The following is a 22,419-nucleotide window of genomic DNA, read 5'->3' as shown; positions in this document are numbered from 1 at the left end:
GGGTCCTTCAGTGTCTCACCTTTTCTTTGCGGATGACTCGCTGCTGTTTTTCCAGGTTTCTCCGCAGGCGTGTGAAAACATTATGAACCTTCTTTCTCAATTTTGTGGTTCTTCCGGTCAAATGATTAATCTTCAAAAATCCTTTGTCAAGTTTAGTCCGAATACTCCCCATGACTATCGAAATTATTTAGCTCGGAGTCTTCGTCTTCAATCGAAGCCCTCCTTTGGAACCTATTTGGGCCTTCCAATCGATCTAGGACGCAGTAAAGTTTCGGATTTCAAGTTTCTGATTGACAGGGTTGCTAGCCGATTATCTGCGTTTGCCTCTCTACGGTTGTCTGCAGCGGCAAAATTGGTTATTATTAATTCGGTGTTGGTAGCTTTTTTTAATCATATTCTATCTGTTTTTAAGATTCCTTCATCTATTGCTTCTCATTTTGATAGTATGCTTGCTAGTTTTTGGTGGAGATCTTCAGGTTCCAGGAAAGGAATAGCTCTGCGATCGGCTTCTCTCCTTCACTTACCAAAGGGGTTAGGTGGACTAGGTCTACGTAGTATTGGATGTTTTAATTCGGCTCTCCTAGCTAAAACTGGCTGGAGGATGATGCATAATCCTCAGTTGCTTGTTTCTAGGCTCATGGTTTCTAAGTACCCCACTCTTTTTGCTTTGTCGGCGTCTCGGATTACCCGACCCTCTTGGGGGTGTCGTGGTTTAAAGTCAGCCATGTCGGTTGTGGCTAAAAGAGTCCGTTGGAAGGTGGGTTGTGGTTCGAGCGTTCGTATTACAGCTGATGAATGGGCTCCGGGGGGTTTAGTTTCTTTTAAGGATGGTTTACCTGAGTCGGAACTCCCGACTCATGTGTCTTCTATTATTGATCCGCGTTCTAACGCGTGGGACTCCTCGAGGGTCCATCGACTTTTTGATGATCCGACTGCTAGTCGGATTCTTAGTCTGGATCGTCCGCAAAATCTAATGGACGACTTTGTTTACTGGAAATTCACCAGGGATGGGTCCTTTTCCACAAAGTCAGTTTATTTCCTTTTTCTTCAACAGCACTCCTTGCCGATTCCTGTAGGGCCCACTTCTCCTTCTTGGTGGCGAAAATTCTGGGGACTTCCTATTCTCCCTAAATGGAAGATCTTTGCTTGGAAAGTTGTTCATTCCGCTCTTCCAGTTGCTTCAGCTCTGTCTGAAGGGGGCTTTCATTTGATCCTGTATGTTGTTTTTGTCGTCGTGAGCCGGAGACGGTTGCTCATTTATTTCGGGACTGTGATTTCATTAGCCTTCTCTGGGGTCGTAGTTCTATAGGTTTTCATAGGCCCGGTCTACATCGCCTTTCGTTTCTTAACTGGTTTACTACTATGGTTTCTTTGTTTGGTGCTACTAAGGATTGGGTAGGCCTTATCAACTTCTTCTCTATTTTATGGGCGATTTGGCTTTCTCGTAATAATGTTCGGTTTCGACAATTGGATGCTTCTCTTGCTGAGGTGTTGAGTCTTGCGTCCCAGTGGTGTGCTCGAGGTCAGCAAGCTAAAGATTTTCGCCTTAAGTCCTCTAGTTTGCCTCTTCGTCCTAGGCTGTCTGTCACGACTTTTTCTGCTTGCTACGATGGGGATCCTCTTTCGGCTTTGGATATTTGTTTGCTCTGTGATGGTTCTTGGTCTTCCGACAACTCCGCGGGTGCGGGTTGGATTTTTCGGGATTGTGTTTCCCCTTTGGTGCTTGGTGGGGGTGCTCGCGCTTCTCTCTCATCATCCGCCTTACATTCGGAACTCCAGGCTTGCTTTTGGGGTTTGCGTAGTGCCTACGGCAGGGGTTATCGTAGGATCCTTATTTACTCGGATTGTGAAACCCTGTGCTTGATTCTAGGTCGTCGTCAACGGAGTGATGTTTCGTTATGTTGGTTAATTCAAGATATCCATGCTCTTCTTTCCATGTTTGAGGCTTACATGATTCTAAAGGTTCCTAGGTCGTGGGTTTCCCCAGCGCATTGGTTGGCTGGGAAAGCTCGTGCTCGGGAGTTTCTTTGTTGGTCTTTTTAAGTTGTTTGTTTATTTTCTTTGTACTCACTGTCAAAAAAAAAAAATAAAATAAAATAATATGAGTTAAAAAGTTGTGATTTTGTTATAAACTTGATGTTCTTTTAAGAAAGTTAAAAAAAAAAAAAAAAAAAAACCAACCATAAGCCAGTGAGAAATAAAAAAAAAAAAAACTGAATGATGTTAAAACCTTTCAATTCATGAGGATAAAAGAATTGAATATGAATTGTCTAATTGCTATTCATCTAACAAATTATAATAGTATCTAAAATAACAAAGGTTTTTTTTGTTCTTTTTATTATTATTGTTACGATTTTACGAATGTCTTGTAATTTTTACTTCTTGTTAGTCAAGGCGTTATATACATACATGTCATTTTTACACAATATTAGGCTTAATAATTCTAAATAAAAATCCATATTTGAGATGTATGTAGACGAATCTAATTTTGTGTGTGTTTAGGTAATCCCTCTTAATTTTATGTGTGATTTGCTAACTTTTTAATATCTCCAATCTTGTGATGCTACATGTAATCATGTAGCTAATTCACACACAAACCATTAAAAAATAGCTTCAAACTACCATAAAAAGGTAGAGGATTAACAAGGCAGAATCATATGCTCTCATAAATAAACAAATACGTAGTAAATAACATTAAAACTTTAGAAAAAAAAAAAAAAAGTGTTTATTCCTTGTAGCTTTAGTCTTTAGGTGACAGCAAGTATGTGCAAAGAATAAATTCCAGAAGAATCTAGTCCTTTTCTCAAATTAATAGTGGGAATAAAACGATTCACAGGATGCTATGACTTTCAACAAACTACATCTACTAGTATTTTCTTTCATCATACTATATGAACAATTATTACGTTTGAAATAATGTATGCTTTTAATTCAAAATGTAACGCTCAATTTCTAGCACCTTCACGTGCCTTTTGTGGTTGCAAATTTTTTCTTGATTTCTTCCTCGTTTTTTTTTTACTGTATTCTTTTTTCAACGTCCTTATTTCTAAACAATGAACAACAAAGAACGCAAAAACAAACAAAAGATAACTAACAAAGTGTTAAATCACATGAAAGGACTCGACTAATATTTTATATTCCAACATTGAAAATACTTCTCATATATGTATATGTCAGCTAACTTAGTTATGTAAAGTATTAAAAAACTATTCAATACTCGAAACATAAATATTATGACTATTTTATTTTTCGTGGGCAATTTTAATTTTCTTAAAGGTGAAGGGAATATTTGATCATCATCCAAACAAGGGCACTTCTAGGAAACCACTCTAATATTCTTGGCTATGAAGTAGTAGAAGCAGCAGCCTTCCAGACGTATGTTGCCGTGTACACACCGCGTTACCTATCTTCCAACTTTTCCTAACTTCTATATAAAGCCTTAACTCTTCAAACAAATCCCTACTTTTTTTCCAACAATTTATTTATACTTTCATTAATTTATACAACTTCATAATTCATAAATTTCATACTCTACTATTTTGGTCTTTTTAACCTTCAACAACGAATATGAGTGATCCTAAGTATGCTTATCCCTATCCTTCTCAAGGTAATTAATTAATTAGCTTGATTTTATTCCATTTTTTCAATAAAATCTCTTTTGCTATGATTATTATGATTAATTTGGTTGATAAATATAATCACTTTTGTTATTTTTGTCTACTATGTTTATTAGTGATCTTTCGATAACATAAGACTTCGGTCCAAATTTAGTTTTTATACATTATTGGCATGTATCAATTCTATCAACTATAGATATCACAATTAGTTTCGGACCAAGAGAGTATTAGACAAACAATTTCTAGGCACGAGTGGCCTTACTAGATTGTTTTGTTTGGAAATATGAACCATAAAATATGTAGTACGTATAATTTAGGCTCGTCATGCATAATTAATCTATTATAATAATTTGAGTATTCAACTAATATGTTTTGTATTTTCCTTATCTAATTTAAAATAGGCTACTATCAAGGTCCTCCGGTGATGGCACCTCCTCAATATCAATATGCAGCTCCACCTCCACTACCACCGCCCCCTCGAAAAGAACGAGGTTTCATTGAAGGATGGTATGTTTAATATCAATCAATTATAAAAGTACTCATGAAGCTTATGATATAGTTATTTTTAGTTAATGGTAATATATATTAATTCTGTTTTAATCTTTGATTTTGCAGCCTTGCAGCTCTATGTTGTTGTTGCCTGGTGGATGAATGTTGCTGTGATCCAACAATTATTTGTATTGATTAAGATTATTCTATGATTAGTAGATGATTTCTTTGATCAGAACTGACACAATGCTTGATTTATGTTATCTATGATAGATGGGTGATTTGGAATGAATATATGATTTAATGTTTGCACAAACTTGTTTAGTAATATTTAATGTACATTGATGCTTTATTAAACATAATGATTTTCAAAGTTGTTTTATCCATTGCATCTTTATCAATTTTGATTCTAAGCCATGGAGAAGGTTGTGGTAACTTCTAGTGTATTATATCGTAGTTTAGAGCTTTCCCCATTACACCGCCCTTGTAGATCTTTAAACACCCAAAAAAAAAAAAAAAAAAAGAAAGAGCAGTTTTGCTTTCTAATTAGCCCAAGAAAGAGGTAAATAAACTCTATAACAAAAAAAAAACAAAAAAAACTTTGTGTCGTGTAATCACATATGAAACTTCCCACTGTCACTCTAACACAAGAAAATCAAGCAGCTAAATAAGTGAGCTTGGTTAGGCTTCATATACTCCTTATGTATACTTTAAACTTGTATCTAGTCATTTTTAGTGAGCCAATGAAACCCGGCCTCAAATATTACTGTATGAAAGAAAACTTTTGTATGGATGGTTTGAAGTTTACAACAATCAAAAGAGGTTTACAAAAACTTGTTAAATTGTCACAAACAAACTCAAATAACAGTTAAAATCTACAATGACCATAAATTTCTTTGTATCAGTGTATCACTCAAATGAAAAGATATACACCCTTCATTTTAGTCTATTAGTGATTATGTAATTGTTCAACAATGTAAACAATTAATGGATCAACATTAACTATATAACCTATGAATAATTACCACAAATGTAGGCCTTAGAAATTATTCCAAAGTCTGTCAAGAAGAATGCAATTGGACTCAGATAGAATTTCCTTTTGGGTCAGAAGGCCCACAACTTCAAAGCTTTATTATTGGGCCAGAAAATCTGTGGATTACTAATCCTACCAAGGCCCATAAGCCTTTCCATCACACAAATATCACAACATTAGACATCTGTTTTTGATGGTAGGTTTTTTTTCAATACATCCTATCTTAGGATTCTCAACTCTTGTGTAAAAAAAAAAAAAGGGATTCTCAACTCTACTACTTCTATTAGTTCTATAGTTCTATGGATTCGTTCCAAATCATTTGACATGCTGAGTTTTTAAAGGTTAAAGTTCATTACCTTCAAAAATAGATATAAATCAACCTGAATTGAATTGAATTGAATTGAATTGATCTTAAATTTAAATGACTTATTAAGTCATTATTTGAGCATCATTATACTATCAAATCAACTAATCTGATTTGAACGGTGACAGCTACGGTACCATGCCCCATAAGTTGCTCACTTCATGTCCCTATTTAACAAAAATGTTAAATGTCAATAAATTAGAATCTCAAAAAGACCTAGCATTGGTGTAAAAGAGTATGACTTCATTAGTTGTATTGCTCTTTTATAAACTTTCATAGTCACATTTAATTCTCAACGGGGTAGTCAAGGTGATTGTATCACTAGGCATTAAGCATGCACGTATTTGACGAGTTGACCACACAAAACTATAATAAATACATAATAATTTGCGACGTGACAACCAACATTAATTTATTAATCCTTGTGTGAAAATTGCTTGACATCGTGACATGCAATACACTCAAGATTCCCATCAAGTTCATTCATCACCCATCAATATATATTTTTGGCGCCAATTTAGTCTAATTATAAATATTATGTCATTTGTTTTAAACTTGTTTTTCATTAACAATAGAATACAGGAAAGACCAACAAGAGTTGGCTCAAGTGGTAAGCAGCTTGATGTCGCTTAAGGGAGGTCTCGAGTTCGAGCCTCACCGAATGCAGAAAACTCTTGTTGGGAGACTCACTCACCATAAGCTAGGTGTGCAACCCGGGTCGGATCCGGATGTAGTCGGAGCTAAGCTCCGGTGAACCGGATGGGGCAAACTCAAAAAAAAAAGAATACAGGAAAAAAAATAAAAAATTGTAAGAGATATAATATTTTAATGTATTGTTTTGCCAAAAAAGGAAATGTATCACTTAAAAAAACACGGTCGAATATAGAATATGTATCACTTAAAAAAACACGGAAGGAGTAGTTTTTACGATTAACTTATTACATAGTACTTCATAACTTTTGAGGTAGTATGTAACAAGTATTACTTTGTACTTGTATGGCTCGGATAGTTGAGCCTTTAAGAAGGGTTGTTACAATTTTAAACAATTTACTCCCTATGTAAAGCAACTGTCTTTAATACGAGGATGTATTTAATTTTCTAGATGAATAATACTAAGATTGCGTAAAAGGAAAGACTTCGTTTTGCAATAGTTTACTGTTAAATGGATGATTATCACTACTCAGTAATCTCATGAACTTATGAAAGTGAAAATGACATTTTTATTGCAGCTAAACCAACATGTAGACTGCCAACACGTGCCAATTAGTCCACCATAATTAGAAAGTAGAGTTCTTTCCATCAATTTTATGTACAAAGTGATACTAATTTCTATATGTGTATAGAAATTGTTGTCTTACCAATATAATAACAAAACCTTTTGCATGCACCCGGTTTACAATAATTTTATTGTACATCGAACATTTTGCGAAAAGTGACCCTTTTTTCTTATAAAAGTGACCCTTTTTTTTTACAAAAGTGACCCATATTTTTATAAAAGTGACCCTTTTTTTTCACAAAAGTGACCCTTTTTTTTTTTACAAGAGTGACCTATATTTTCACAAAAGTTACCCTTTTTTTTTTCACAAAAGTGACCCTTTTTTTTTTTTTACAAAAGTTACCCTTTTTTTCACAAAAACAGAGTATCAAAATCAAAAAAATAAACACAAAATGCAAAAGTTTTTTGTTCTATATCAGTCATCACCTCTCACTTTCGAAGTCTACTAAACCTTTTGTTCTTGAAGTTGCAATTTCAGTGCAATACAACTACATAAGTCCAGAAGCCAACTTGATTTCATAAAACACAAAATCAAAAACACCCACCGCCAAACCACCAACCAGAATCCCACCCACTCACCCAGCCAACCCAAAACCCCATTAACCCCATTAATATTTTTTGATTTGAGCTTGTTTTTGTTTCAATTTTTGGATCATTTTTGGGATTTGATGAATGAATTTGATTGTTTTTTTTTTTTTTTTTTTGTGTTGGATGTTGATTCGGATTTTGTGTAGTTGTGTTCATAGGAAGCGATATTAGAATTTGGGGGAAAGATAGTTGTAGTTGTTAGTGGATTGATTTGAAGGAAGAGAGAGAAAGAAAGTGTGAAAACCCACCAAACCCGACACTGGGTTCGACGCGAAATCGGGGCAGGGATCGAAGTTCGACACGAATCAGGGGATGGAGGAGGTCAGCGACGCCGGAATCGGGGGATGGGGGAGGTCAGCGGCGCTGGAATCCGACAGGGTTGGTGGTTTGGTGGTGGGTGTTTTTCTCGGTGATGAAGTTGCCCACCCCGATTTACACTAATTTAGTGTAAACCGGGTGTTTTTAAGAGTTTGTGATATAATAAATATTTATATATTTTTACAAGTATCTTTAGTTTTTTTAATACTTGAAGTTTTTAGCGGCCAAAAACACGCGTTAAAAACTTAGAACTAATGAATCACGATACGGAGTAATGGAGTATCACATGTAACAATAGTTAAAAGGGTTAGGGTAATAATAAAATCAAAGGTGAAGTAAACAAATTTACTTTCCATTAGAATATATAGAAATGTCACAATCAGATAGCAATAGAAAATTGCTGACCTTATGTGATTTTATAAAGAAAAAATAAAGGATTAAAAGCGACCAACTAGGTCCTATGATGTTTTTTGGTACTGTATAATGTTATGTTATCCCAAGTTAGAAACTAATTATTGAGATTTCATATTTAAAGCAGCCATGGCACATGGATAAGTCACATCTATTCTACAGCAAAAGGCAATATCCTTAGAGCACATAGAAATTCAACCTATAAAAAATTTCAGATTTTCCTGGTCACTATTAGCCAAAACTTAATGAAGAAAGGCTCGAGTTGTTAATAATGTAATTTGAACTAATATGACAATTATATATAGACGGATGGGGTACTCCGTAGTATGAAAGCATCTCGGAGTAGAGACTGATGGTGAACTTTACATGTTGTATCACACAACTCATCATCTTCACAGTAAAACTTTGGCAGAAACATCTACCTGGAAAAAAGCACACACAACCTGGACCAGCAAATCAGCAGCTAAGCAAATTGGCAATAAACATTGCTATACAAACACACACACAACTTTGGCTAGGCACCAAATGACTCAAATATCTTCATGTGCACTTGGTCAGTCCATATAAACAAACTCTAAATTCAAAAACATAGTCATTGTCACAACCTTTTTCTTATTTTTCTTCTTCTTCCGTTTAGTCGATTAATCCTCTGTTTCTAAAAGTTCTTTACGATTACTATTTGCACGAAAACGAGTACTAGTAATAGAATTGAAGATAGACACTTTAAAGTTTTATAAAATCTTCTCTTGTATTTAAGCAAAAGGTGGTGTCATGTGTACAAAAGTATCCCAACTTTCTCTTCCTAAAAAAAAAAACCTTCTTCCTCTCAAAATCAAACAAAAATTAAAGAACAACTTCCTTCCTACTTTCATTTTAACTACATCTCCATCAATTTTTTTCATTTTTTGGGGACCTCTCTACCTTCCTTCACTACCCTAAAAAACCTGCCCTACCCTACAAATTTCTTCCCTTTTTTTCTTTCCTTGTTTGTGAAACTCACTACTAACCCATCTTTACAACACAATTGTCAAGCTTAATTCCTTCCTCTTCTTCACATCAGATTCTTCCCTTGTTCATAAAGCAAAACCCATCAAAATCTTTTCTTGATCTTCTTCCTTTGGCAATTGCAACCAACCCATTAGAGACCCACCAACAAAAAACCTAATCAAAAGTTCTCTTCCTCTGTACATTGAGTCCTTTAAACCTGAGTCTACACTAAGCAAACTGGCTACATTGCAATTCCATTCATGTTCTGATCCGGCAACAACAACCAACAGAAGGATATATCCTCAAAATCAAATGCTGATCGGTTCACCAAAGAGGGAACTCGAACACACTACACAAGAGAGCACAGGAAGAACCCCTCAAAAATGCCATTCATCCCAGCAAACTTGAGCTGCCCCTAAACTGATCAATCATCAATGGGGAATGTTCTTAGATTCGTTGTCGCGTGATTGGGCATCATCAACATCCGAATCACTGCCCGAGGAACTCCCTGAATCAGAATCTGCAAATTCACATCACATAATAAGACACAATCCAATTTCCACCACAATGTAGTAACAACAACATACACCAAACATAAAGCATTGTTTATAAATCAGTATATATACCACTTGAAGAAGAGGAATCACTGCCTGAGCTGCTTGAACTACTACTACTAGTATCGCCGCCGCCGCCACCACCATCATGGTTTTTGTCGTCGTCTTTGTCTAATTCCACTGGTTGAACCGGCATTTCTTCATCTTCATCCCCTCCAATATCCACATCTTCATCCCCCCCTGTATCACCTCCGCCTCTCTTCACCGTTTCTGTCATCCTCTCACTCACACCAACCTGAGATTACAATCAATTTCAGAACCCAATTCAGCAACACAACTAATCCAATCAAGCAGAATTGATACAATTCAACAAAATGCAACGCCAACACAATACCGAAAATTCGAGCTTTGAAGTCGAAAATTACCTGCTCGTGATCACCATGATGATGATGATGATGATGCCCCACATTGTTGTTCTGCATATCCATCAAAGCTTGCCTCCTCATCTTGCTGACCATCTTCTTGTAATTAGTCACAAAACGATCAAGTTCCCAAAGAGTTTCAGTATCAACAGCCTCAATATCAAGCTCAATTTCATCCCCATCTTGTGTCAATAGCCCATTTCTCTTCCTAATTATCTGAATCACATGAGACATCTTCTCCTCTGGTAAACTCTGCAACCCAGCTCCCAATTTTTGCTTCTCTTCCATATTCATTTCCCTTTTATTGGGATCCTTTGCTTTCGGCTTCGGCAACTTCCCCCCTGATCCTCTCCCTGTTCCCGTTGAACCTGCTCGCACCACCTCTTGCAATGACATATGAACTGGTTCCGGAGCAGGGGCATGATTAACAGGAGCCGAAACAGGCTCAGGCCTCGGTGGAGGAGGAGGTTCTACCCGTGGTAGGGGTTCCGCCCTTGGTTCAGGCCTTGGTGGAGGAGGTGGTGGTTCTACCCTTTGTGGTTCCGGCCTCGGCTCGGGCTTCTTCGGAGGACTACTCTCGATTCTTGGCGGTTCCGGAGACGGGTTTTTACTCCAAGAATTCCCCTGTACTTCATCAACAACCACCACAGCATCCTCCCTCGGCCGAGCTTCCACCTTCTGCTGCCGCATAAACTGCTGCTTCTCAGACTGAAACTTGTGATAAACAGACCGATAATACTGCTCAAATTTCTCAAGAAATCGCTCCGCCAATGTATTAACTTCATGCCCTTTAGGGTTGTATGTAAGTGCATTGTTGAATGTCAATCGAACATCAGCAGCAAAATCATCAGGCGTTCGATAAAACCCCTTTACCCCCAAATTCTTCTTGATTGTTCCAAGATCCATTGGCCGCTTAACAATGGTATGATAATCATGTAATCCCATACCAATAGCATCAACTGGTTCATTGAAAATATACCCAGCTTTCTGCTTCATCAGCTTCGAAAGAACCTGCGCACACATCTTCATCACTGCGGAGCTCGCCACATACGCCGATTGCGGCTGCTGTTTCCCTCGTTTCGGCTCCTTCACCGCCTGCTGAACCGGGAATGGGCGCTTCTTGGAGGGATTGTTGATGTTATTCGAGCCGTTTCGAAACTCGTCGGATTCGATTTTGTTCGATAGAGACCGAACTTTGTCGAGCTCCGACATCAATCGACTCTTCAAACATCTAATCTCCGACTTCGAAAGCCCCGTAATGTCGTAGCTGACGTAAGGGGCGATTGAGGCTTCATTTGAAGACTTCCGATGATGATTAAACGACGCCGTATTGTCAATTACAGGAGGATTCAAGAATTCATCCCCATTTTGATGGTTTAATTGCTTCCTGGAAAAGTTGTTGGTGTGATTTTGGTTATGGTTGTTGTTGTTGGGGGTAAAATTAGGGTTAGGGTTAGGGTTAAGAAAAGGGATTTTTCCCATGAAATTAGTCGCTGTTCTTGGTGGTTGATGATGATGATTTGGTGAGAGAAAATTACTCGTCTCATTTCGGCTAACTAACATCGTCGACGCCATGAAAACCGACAAATCTCCGGCGAAAATCTCGACGTTTCCCGGTTTCCGGTCACCAATGCGTCTTCTTCTCTCTCTACCCTACCACCCACCATACCATTTGCCAAATTCCGATCACCGGTCACCGGCAAACAGGAGAGAGAAAACCACCGTCAAAATTTCCCGGCAATCGGAAAACTTCCCGACGATTTCTGTAAATTTTTGGTGGGATTTTTGTAAATTTTTCTAGAGAGAGAAAATCAGATCAAATCAAAGAGAAATTTCTAGAGAGAGAAAGATCGATCAATTTGATGATTTGATGAAGATGATGATGATTTAGGGTTTACCCTTGATGAGAGCGAGGAATCAGTGGGAGGAGGCATCGCTTCTTAAAGGCAACCAAGATCTGCCCGTTTAAAACCCGGGCAGAATCTCAACCGTTGATCTTACTCAACACATGATCCAACGGTTTACCCGTGTTTCTCTCTCCTGCCCGTAATTCTGACCGTAACACCTGTCACAAACGGCTTAGATCTGAGGGAGAGGACACGTGGAGGGATGTGAGTCGTTGGATGATGTGGTTTGGGTTTTTGGGTTTTCGGGTGAATTTGAATTGAATGTGCCCTGCATTTAGGGTTTGGAGAGAGGAGAGAGAAAGTAAAGTGGGGACCACAATAAAAAATAAAAAGTGGGACCCAGAGATGACGTGGATAAAGTCCAACTGTTGTAGCAGGTCATCAGGGAAGTCTTGGTGTTGGCCCACGCGCGTATCGTATTAGTCAAGGACGCGTGGAATATACTTCCGTTTTTTTTTTCTTTTTTGAAATTTAAAAATGAGTAATTTATATTTTTGTTGGATAAGAAAAATACGGAGTGAGGAAATTTTGTGCCTATTTTAATGCAATTTTTATTTTTTATTTATTTTTTTTAATCTTTTTTGAGGTAGGTGGAGATGACATGTTTAAAATTTTGGAAAATTGTTGTTTTAATGATTAAAATATCTACTACGTATTTGCACCAAAAATAAAGAAATAAATATCTACGAATAATGATGATTATCCCATTAAGTGATTTTATAAACTAGTTCTTGCACCAGAGTAGAGTAATTTGCCCCCCCCCCCCTTTTTTTTTGAAACAACCTTATATGAAGATAATTGAGCATTACTTCCTTAAAATGTTAATCGTAACATGTTATGTTACTGTAATAGCTTAGTGACTAATACGGTAGCGCTTATACTTAAGATGCAAATTCGAAATTAACTGTACAGTAGTAAAAATTCTAAAGAACATGTCCAAATCCAAATTGTAAATTACTTCCTGACTAGTTAACAGTACACAATGTTCAAGCTATGCAGTAATACTAATCAATCAAGTATGCCATGGATCAGATGAATAATTGGGTGCTTCCGGGTTTACATAATAATTAGACTTTCCCATAGGACGAACCATCTATATTAGGGGGGAAAATCACATAATCTTTGTTTTTATGAAAGAAAAAGATCTCTGAATGTAAACCAAAAAATTCTCTATGCTAACAAGTAACAAAACTGGAAGTCTGGAATGCCTATAGACTGCTGGTAGAAAGCAAGAATCACACAGAACCAAAACTTCTGATCACGGGGACAACATACCAAGTTCCCAGAGTGTAACCCAGATCACGGTGAAAACATACCAAGTTCCCAGAGTGTAACCCCGATCACGGTGAAAACATATCAGGTTCAATCTGTGTCACGATTATGTGAAACCCAGAATTTTACAAATACTGAACTTGTAATTGCATCTCATTTCTTCAAAACAAGAAATGACTCGCCGAAGTGAGTCTCACAAGCAGCATGATCATCAGGCTCTAATTTCTTAAGAAATGATTTAGTCATGTTGTGGGTGGATATAATCTGGAAGACCTTACTGCAAAACTTCCTTACATCAGCCCGTCTTGACTGCTTCTCCGGCATATGCTTTGCCAACTGTTTTATCAAGTGACTTAGTTTAGACGTATGAGCTTTCAAAAACGTCTTCGACGCCTCCCCTTCACTTTCTGCAAGGACTGACTTCAAGTTCTCCAACACTAGTTCAAGTGCTTCAACTCGTCGGTAATCAGACTTTGCATCTGCACATTTTTCCACAAGAAATCCAAAAAGTTGTCGCGCAACCCAGGGCCTTCTCTTGAATACTTCTTTCAAGAACTCAGGCTTCAGTTGGGACTTCTTGGTTTCGAAATATTTAGTTAGGGCTTCCTTGAAACTTTCAAAGACAGTATTGAGATCGGACTCAGATATTTTTCTTCCCTCGATAACCTTTAGGAGCCAATATGTCGATTGCTGAGCAAGAGAATTGATCATCTTGTATCGGTTCCAGGAAAATGACTTCTTCTGTGGTACATTACCAGCAGTTTTCTTTTTCCGGAATGGTCTGGAAGCCAACCGAAGGCTCTTTTCTAGGAGACCTTCCAAGGTAGTGAGTTGCACATCTTCTGACTTGGGATAATCCTTCGCCTTAAAGATTTTTTTCTGCACAATTCCCCATATACGTTGAGCAAGCTGTTCACTGCCTTCAGTTGTACTGGGATTGACAAATGCTTGCACCAAATTTGAATATACAGTCAAGACCCTTGATGAACCTGTTATTCAAAATAAGCAGAAAAGCAAACACGAATTAAACAGCAGATGAAAGTTTGAACAGCTCCAAAATGAGCATATGACACCAAACGAAAATGAAGCAGATTTGACGGTTGCCAGAAGACCGAACCATGAATAAAATCTAGTTATATGGTGATATCACTGACATGTTACAGATGGCCATTTGTTCTCTTAGAAATGACCACTAATTTCATGGTGTTAATTTTAAAGGGCTTCACTTTCATGTCACATATTTGGCGCTGCAAAAAACATGGTTTCCAGAAAGTGATCAAGCATAACAAGCCTTCAAATCAGTTTTATAAAGTACTTCCCAATATATAAACCACCTATTAAACTCTGTTTCTTTCCTTCTATAGTTCTATCCCAATAAATTGGGGCCATAACACCTTTCTCACTTTCTCGGTATCTTAACCCCACCACACCATATAAGTAACCACTTTTTTTTTTTTTTTTGAAACAAAGTCATGTACCCACATTTTAAATTATAAAAAACAACAGAACCAAAAAAAAAAGTAAATGAAATACTAGTGTCCCTTTGGCATGGCTCAATTGGAGATAATTGTTCGGACATCAATTTCAGAACAAGGCACGATAAATGCAAAAATAGATGGCAAGCTAAATAGTCATTTGAATACCCATGCAAAGTCCTGTATTAGAATACCTCTAATCTATCAATCCAAGGAAGACATGCAAACAAATCAGGCGTGGTCATCTTATATTCTAGATTGATTCCCTATATAGTTTACGTGACAACAATCTGAGTTTGAGAAAGAGTTGAGACAGGGGGCAGGATTTGTCATGACTTCAAGCTAGGACTCGGTTATTATCACAATAGTTACCTGGATTCTCATGAAGATAGATTTCTAGCAGGGAAAGAACACGGAGTTTAAATAGTACAAGCTGAGCATGAGCAGTGTCACCCCCAGCTTGGTTTTTCCGTTCCTGAAAAATCTTTGCAAGATAGGAATCCATCCGGAACATGGCCTCATCATCCATGTTGTCATCTGAATAATCATCTTCATCAGAAGCCCCAGAAAGTTCTTCATCTGATGCATCAGCTCTAACCGTAGCCTCAGTATCATCAGTCACTAAGCCAGTTTCGACAGTATCAGCTTCATCAGATTCTTCTGCTTCTTCAATATCAAGAAGATCATCGTCCTCGTCATCACTACCCTCTACACCATCTGCATCCTTACGCCTAGCGGGCTTTAGATCTTTCTTAATAACCCGCAGCATACGGAGCAGCCCATCATCAGTAACATCATTACAAAAGTATCTAAAAACCTGCAAAGAAAATATTGGTAGTATCATGACAAATGGAGAATACAGCTTATAAATCCAATGAAACTATATAGGTATGCATCATTTAGATCCCAGGAAAAAACATAGGGGGAGGGGAGGGGGTGGCATCTTGCATGAATGCTCACATTTTTCCTTGGGCATAAATAAACATAAGAAGCATACATTCAAGCACAGATTTTCAAAACATTGCCAAAAAGGCCAGCCATCAACATCATAAGGAATAAAATACATACTGAAACAAGCGATAACCTATTAACCACGACATCCAACAAATTAGCAGATTAAATGATCGAAATACATGAAGCCCAAGGCAAGCATTTAAGTCATACATTCGTTATTTCACAAAACTAATTGCCAAGTACCAGAGAGGCACTCATAAGGACAATGATGACCCAACCCTAAACACCCTAACCCAAAACAATGGAACAGATAGATTTAATACTGTCGTTATGGTGACCTAGATGGCTTAGCCATCAGTAATAAACACATTTTGAGAATAGTCAGGTGGAAAAATATTTTATCTTACTCTGCAATAAAATCTATGCAGATCAAACATCAACTTAACCTTAATTAGGAAAATAGTACAGCAGCAACATTACAGCCCAACATAGGCCCCACTTTTACCTGTTGGTGTGGTCTATAAAAAATCCATGCATTTAACCTTGCCCCAAAACACAAGTACTTGTAAATCATGTCTACTAAAAAAGTTTGTAATCATGGCTGTTACCTGCTCAACAGCGGATCTCAGAGGAGCAGATGACTGTGGCAACAGTGATAACAATGTGTCCACTAAAACATCCATCAATTCAGGGGATTCACCATCTTCGGCCTCATCCTCCCCGGAAGACTCGGGGGCATCAAGAACAGAGAAGGCTTTCCGACAACATATTATAAGTTCAGATGCAGCTTCTGTGAATTCACCAGGCCGCAAGAGAAGTTGAAGCAGCAACTGAATAAGCAAGTACCTCAATGCATGTAGCTTGTTTGCATCTGCACTAAGTCCGAAGTTTCTCTCCTGAAATCAGAAGCAGTCTATAGATAAATATTCAACCATCATTGTTCATCACACGTGCATGACAACCATAAGGAAAAAAATCTAGCAATGCATGCATACAGAAAATAAAGACTAAGATGTTCAGCTGATGTGTCTGAGAAAAAGACTCGAAACTCTCGCTTTTACACAGAAAAACGCTCACAAGCAACTAAACTTAACCCTACCCCATTGCAAGCTCTCCTTCCCTCCTTTTCTCACACAACTCAACTGAAAGGCTAGGTCTATAAAAATGAAATTTTAAAAAATAAAATAAAAATGAAACAAGGCAAACCTCTCTTGAAAGGGACGATTCCAAAGACTGCAGCTTTTTAAATGCCTTCTCATCTTCATTGCTCAAGGGCCGAACAAGGGAAACAGAAGGAATGGTGCACACTGTACCCAGAAAACGCATGAAATAATAGCCAAGGTCATTTGTCTCAAGGCTATTAGTCAAAATATGAGGCCCCTCAGCCTTTTGAGCAATAGAAAGCAGCAACTGAAGCTGATCAATACACATCTTGCAAAGAGCACTTGAGATGGGTGTTTTTGGCCATTCAAACTTCTCTTGTAGTTCAAATGATGTCACTTCTGTACCAAGTGATGCGGAAAACAGACCTTGCACAGCTAGAAACTTCATCACTTCCTTCTGCACCCGGAATTTAGCTTCAGGGTCCAGTGTCAGATGTTTAAGAAAAGTTGGGAGTGACTCCACAATCCAACTTTTCATAAGATCAGAATTAGTAGACCTATCATTAGAATCCTTATCCTCAACTAATCCTATCTCAGAATTGTCATCAATAGTTTGGCTTTGATCCGAAGATTCATCTGATGTATAATCTTCATTGACAAAAATGCTAGTCAATTTTTGCATGAAAAGCATGCAGCCAGATTCGGTTGTGAATCCTGCTATTAAATCTTTAATAGTTTTTGTTCGAGTAATACAATCAAACCTTCCACCACTATGCTTCTGTAGAGCCACAACCACAAAAACTCTTTTAATGTCATCAGAGCCAACCCAGTCTAACAATTCTTTGAGAAAATGTTCTGCAACTTTGTACAGCCAAGAATCCTTGGTAGACAATATATCCATGAGGCCCTGAACAAACTTATGGGAGAGAACAATAGGGATATGAGAAGCAGGTAGCCTTGGAAGCATTAGAAGTAAAACATCAAATGCTAAGTGTTTTCGATCATGTGATGAGGTCAGAAGGGCTCCTTCAAGGATCACCTCACAGAAACATCTAAGACTCTCTACAATATCTTCATCAGAAGAGCTCGATCTGCGACTCTTCTTGTTCTTTTTAGTTGAACTTAAACTAGATGAGGAGCTAGCATCTTGCAAAACTGTATCTGGTAAGAGAAGGTTGAGCAGGAGTGGCCAAATACCATGAACTCGTGGCTGACAAAATGTAGACTCCTGTAAATTTTTTAGGGAAATACACACATTAGGTGATGAAAATCAAAATTAGATATGTGTCAAAATCTTTCTAATAAACATAGCACAGAAAGGAGAAGAGAGCAATAAGATTCACCTTTAAGCAATTAGCAACTGAAGTCAAATGGTCAACAGTGAAAAACCTGCTTGGGCTGAATGGATGAGGTAAAAGGTTACCAAAGACAGTACTATCAGAGGCAATCTTTTGCTGAATTTTTATTGCTAGCAGCAGGGCATCAGGATTCCCAACACTTGTGGCTCCTTCAAACCACTCACGAAGTCCGGGAGCAACAAGGATATGATTTACCACAGCTTCTTTAGGCAACTACAAAACAAATTCAGAGAATTGAGTTTCTTTTCTTCATTGAACCATAAAAGCAACAAAAACATCACATGCCAATGAATGAAGTCAATGAACAACCTGATATTGCAAGAGACAAGAGCACTATTTTAATTAGATTTCCTAATCTAACATCCATGATTTTACAAACAAATACTTCAGAAGTATAATTTTCTATTACCATTGCTGCTCATACACTATATGGGGAAAAGGGAGGCCTTAGAGAAAAGAAATGCAATTCAAAAAAAAGCATCAAATTCATCAATATTGAAGTCTATTCTAACTACTGACTTCTATAGAACGTCTCAGTCACGAATCAAAATCTAAGTACGGCTATCTAAAAAGCATTTAACTAATGCATAGCTGTAGAAGTCACCATACAAACCTTAAATATATTATCTTATAGCCAACCTCATTAAATAGTAAATTCCAGTTCATCACATCAAATGTATCTCTTAAATGGTAACCATCACGCTCATACAAGTTAATGAAGCAACAGATCCATCTTGAAACTTGCAAATGATTTATACCAAGTAATGACATACCCATCAATGCACAAGATGACAAGACGCACCAAGGTTGTAGCAGTCCAGTAGGAATTGACTATTATTAGATCCAAGCCTCCCAGGGCAGAGATTTTGCTGATGTCAGATGGCCTATAATACTAGAACTCTTCATTTACCTCAAGTAATTTGGGTCGACTAAATGATACTCCAACATATCCTGGACACTCTACATTTTATTTTGGACCAAAAGCATGCAGAAAATTAAAATGTCCGAGTCTCACAACAGAACATGTACCTATTTTCAAAACTAGTTGACACATCTATGCAAGCATATAGGCATGTAGCTGAATCCATAACCACATAACTGATATCTATGTTATGCATCTTGCAAGAAACGCAATAAAGCATATAGCACAAAGCAAGACAGTCATGAGTGTGTTAACCACGCATTACCATCTCCATTAAATTCAGAAGCACTGAAACAGCTGGCTCTTGCAAGTACCGTTTCTTGGATGCCAGAGCGATAAGGTGACTTGTAAAATCTTTGATGTAAGGAGTATTTCTATCAGAATTCCATTCTTCCTTCAGTCTACCTGACCTTGCAATGGCACCGTAAGCAAAAAGACGACCCAACAGACAATCCCTTACCTCCTGGAGTGTGACAAACACAATATATGTAAATCTGTTATAATAATAATCAGAACCAAGCTCAGCAGCAACTAAAATCAAGGAGTGCATTTTCTACCTGGCCTTTCATTGAAGAAGTGACCTCCAATGAATCAACTATCAGCTTTAGTATTGAATCAACTCTAATCTTAGAATTTGTATTGACTAAAATTGTCAAACCTAAAGCAAATCCTTGTCTTGCACACTGCACCAAAAAAATAGTAAATCACTTTAGATGATGACTATATGTAAGAAATGCAAGTTGGTTCCGCCTAGGAGCATTCATCAAGAACACGAAAACAATTCCTATGTAATTCACTTCTTTCATTAACTACAGCTACGAGGAAGGGAACAATTTCCATGATAACTGGCACCACAAAGCAGCTAATCATTGTAAAGCAAAATTTACTAATTTCCCAGTCTCCGAAGTTCAAAAGCCAGAGAGACAATAAAAAATTAATCAGTTGTACCTCTCTTGATGAAGAAACACCACGAATAAGTCTTCTCACAGCATATCGTACAGGTTGTGCACAGTTATCCAGGCCATCATCCTTTGCAGCTTCCAATTGAAGGCCACCTTGAGCAGCATCGTTACTACCACTACCTCCATACGCCTTCTGAATCTCCTGCAACTCAACCGCCAATTTCTCAGCAGCGGCTTCTCTTATAGAAGCATCAGCTGATGCCAACTCAGTAAAAACCTCAATATGTAACACGGGCTGACCATTTGTCATTCCCGGGTCCTCAATTTTCGACAAAGAAGTTTGTTGAACAGGCTTTATCTCCTTGCTCTCAACAGCACTACTATGTCTCACCTTATCTAACAATTTCCTCTTCTTTCTCCTCTCCATAGGTTTAGTAGAACTCGAAGCGGGAATTGAAGGTCCATCACTCCCTCCACCTCCACCTTCAGCTCTCAATTTCTTATCCTTCCCCTTCTTATTCTTCTTACTCAACCCCGGCTTTTCGTTAGAAATTTCACCTTCTACAACAACTTCTTCCCCCTCTACAGAACTAGGACCTCTCTTCTTGCTTCCCATTACAATCAACTACTTACACTTAACACTAAAACCTGTTTATAGCAATACCCAAATGAACTAACATCAAATTCCAACATTAATATACCAATTATTAAACAAATTACGAAATACTGAAATGGGCATGCATTTTATGCAATTGGGTATCTATAATTGAACTAATTTACTAGTTTCACAATGTTCAAACAACAATTAGTCTATGATACAAAATTAAGCCGAAATATCTCACTTTTTTACGAAAATAAAAATAAAAATCGAGCAATTATTACAGAATAATGGAATGATGAAATTGAAAAACTAAACAGAAACTTAAATTGAACAAATATGGTTACCTTAATAGAGAAAATTGAAGAGAGAAACAAGAAGGCTAATAGAGAAGACATGAAAGGGTTTAAGACTTGAAGGTGAAGAAGGGTTTAAGGGTCGACGAATTCCGGCGTTTTTTTTAGGTTGGAGGAAGGAAGAAAGAGAACGATTTTATTTTATTTTTAAATTTTTTTTTTTTTTTGGAACGATTTTTCTTCTTTTTTTTTTTTTTTTTTTTTTGAACTAGAACTAGGGTTTAGTTTTGCTTTTTTGTAAGCTTATGACCATATTTTTGACATTGAGTTAACCTGACGTACACCTTTGCCAATCACATGTGGTGAGTACGGTTTTCATCCCTATCCCCGCCCCATCGTCCGTTAAACCAAGACTGACTGAGCTGAACTAAACTAAGGGCATGTTCTCATTGACGGAACTCAGCTGAACTGAACTGAACTGAAATGAATATTTTATAAGAGAAGGAAATTAGGAGCTGAACTAAACTGAACCAAACTGAACTGAGCTGAACTGAACTGAACTGAGCTGACCTGAACTGAATTGAACTGAACTGAGCTGAACTGAATTGAACTGAACTGAGCTAAACTGAACTGAACTGAACTGAATTGAACTGAACTGAGCTGAACCGAACTGAATTTCAACGTAAGAGAACATGCCCTAAATTGAACTTATTGGAGCTGAACTGAACTAGACTGAACTGAATATTTTATTGGAGAAGGAAATTAAGAATTGAAATAAACTGAATTGAAATAAGTTGAAGAGAACAAACCCTTAGTATTATAGAATTTGTTATATACATTCGAGTAAACCTTACACCTAAGGTTAATTTTTGCTCTCATTCGATAATTAAATGAAAAACAATCATCAAAATGAGAACAAAGTACTCATAGGTGTACGGTGCATTTGAGTAATGTATATAAGTAATATAACACTCTCTATTAGTGTTTGATTTCATAAAACTGAAAACATTAAATGAAAAAACAATCATCAAAATGAGAACAAAGTACTCATAGGTGTACGGTGCATTTGAGTAGTGTATATAACACTCTCTATTAGTGTTTGATTTCATAAACATAGAAAACATGACAACCAATTAAGAACCAAAAGGGTACTACAAATACTTCATTTTAAAAAAAGTATTTTTATTCTGTATTTCAACTTAGACTTAGAGTCAAGCATTTCATGTTTGATGATTTACATCTTATGCTAATAACATTTTGAAATTATACATCTAAAGATAAATCTAACATCCCACATGATTGTTCTTCATAATGTGTGAATAATAAAGGAGTGTGTGTACATAGGGGAAAAAGTCCAACTTTATGATAAAAGAAAGCAATAAATATCAAAATTAGCATAAATCTGTTTCGGATAGATTATTCTCCAGATATGACCATTAAACCCAAATCCATATCTACATTGACACCGTTTCAAAATCAAACCGTGTAAAAGAAGCTTAACAAGAATTTGTACAATCCGAAAGAGAAGTACAAAACCCGCTTAATCGCTAATCAATTATTTCATCGAGTGTTA

General features: G+C 37.2%; 3 protein-coding genes and 1 long non-coding RNA gene across 4 annotated transcripts; 2 read left to right on the top strand and 2 right to left on the bottom strand.

Annotated features, from left to right (window-relative positions):
* Positions 1-1,362: 1,362 nt before the first annotated feature.
* On the top strand, positions 1,363-2,043 carry LOC145620164 (uncharacterized). The gene has a single exon (XM_081674799.1). The coding sequence runs from the start codon at positions 1,363-1,365 to the stop codon at positions 2,041-2,043; it is 681 nt and encodes a 226-aa protein (XP_081530925.1).
* A 1,355-nt stretch (positions 2,044-3,398) lies between these two features.
* On the top strand, positions 3,399-4,422 carry LOC145621335 (uncharacterized). The gene is made up of 3 exons (XR_014108389.1): positions 3,399-3,607; positions 4,019-4,124; positions 4,233-4,422. It is a non-coding gene; the product is annotated as an uncharacterized LOC145621335 (long non-coding RNA).
* Positions 4,423-8,825: 4,403 nt separating this feature from the next.
* LOC145619411 (transcription factor GTE7-like) lies at positions 8,826-11,958 on the bottom strand. The gene is made up of 3 exons (XM_081674095.1): positions 10,063-11,958; positions 9,710-9,932; positions 8,826-9,603 (listed from the first exon to the last, which is right to left on the bottom strand). Exons 1-3 carry the CDS (start codon positions 11,632-11,634, stop codon positions 9,515-9,517), a joined length of 1,884 nt encoding a protein of 627 aa, XP_081530221.1. The 5' UTR covers positions 11,635-11,958; the 3' UTR covers positions 8,826-9,514.
* Positions 11,959-12,899: 941 nt separating this feature from the next.
* Positions 12,900-21,082, bottom strand: LOC145620800 (uncharacterized). Its single transcript, XM_081675517.1, has 9 exons — positions 20,898-21,082; positions 19,999-20,600; positions 19,608-19,733; positions 19,316-19,513; positions 18,114-18,341; positions 16,874-17,998; positions 16,276-16,563; positions 15,086-15,530; positions 12,900-14,227 (listed from the first exon to the last, which is right to left on the bottom strand). Exons 2-9 carry the CDS (start codon positions 20,566-20,568, stop codon positions 13,392-13,394), a joined length of 3,816 nt encoding a protein of 1,271 aa, XP_081531643.1. The 5' UTR covers positions 20,569-20,600; positions 20,898-21,082; the 3' UTR covers positions 12,900-13,391.
* Between the last annotated feature and the right edge of the window lie 1,337 nt (positions 21,083-22,419).

Source organism: Chenopodium album, chromosome 27, assembly GCF_948465745.1.
Source record: "Chenopodium album chromosome 27, dcCheAlbu1.1, whole genome shotgun sequence".
Lineage (NCBI taxonomy): Eukaryota > Viridiplantae > Streptophyta > Magnoliopsida > Caryophyllales > Amaranthaceae > Chenopodium > Chenopodium album.
The sequence above is the reverse complement of the archived record's forward strand: the minus strand, read 5'-3'. Positions and strand labels throughout refer to the sequence as shown.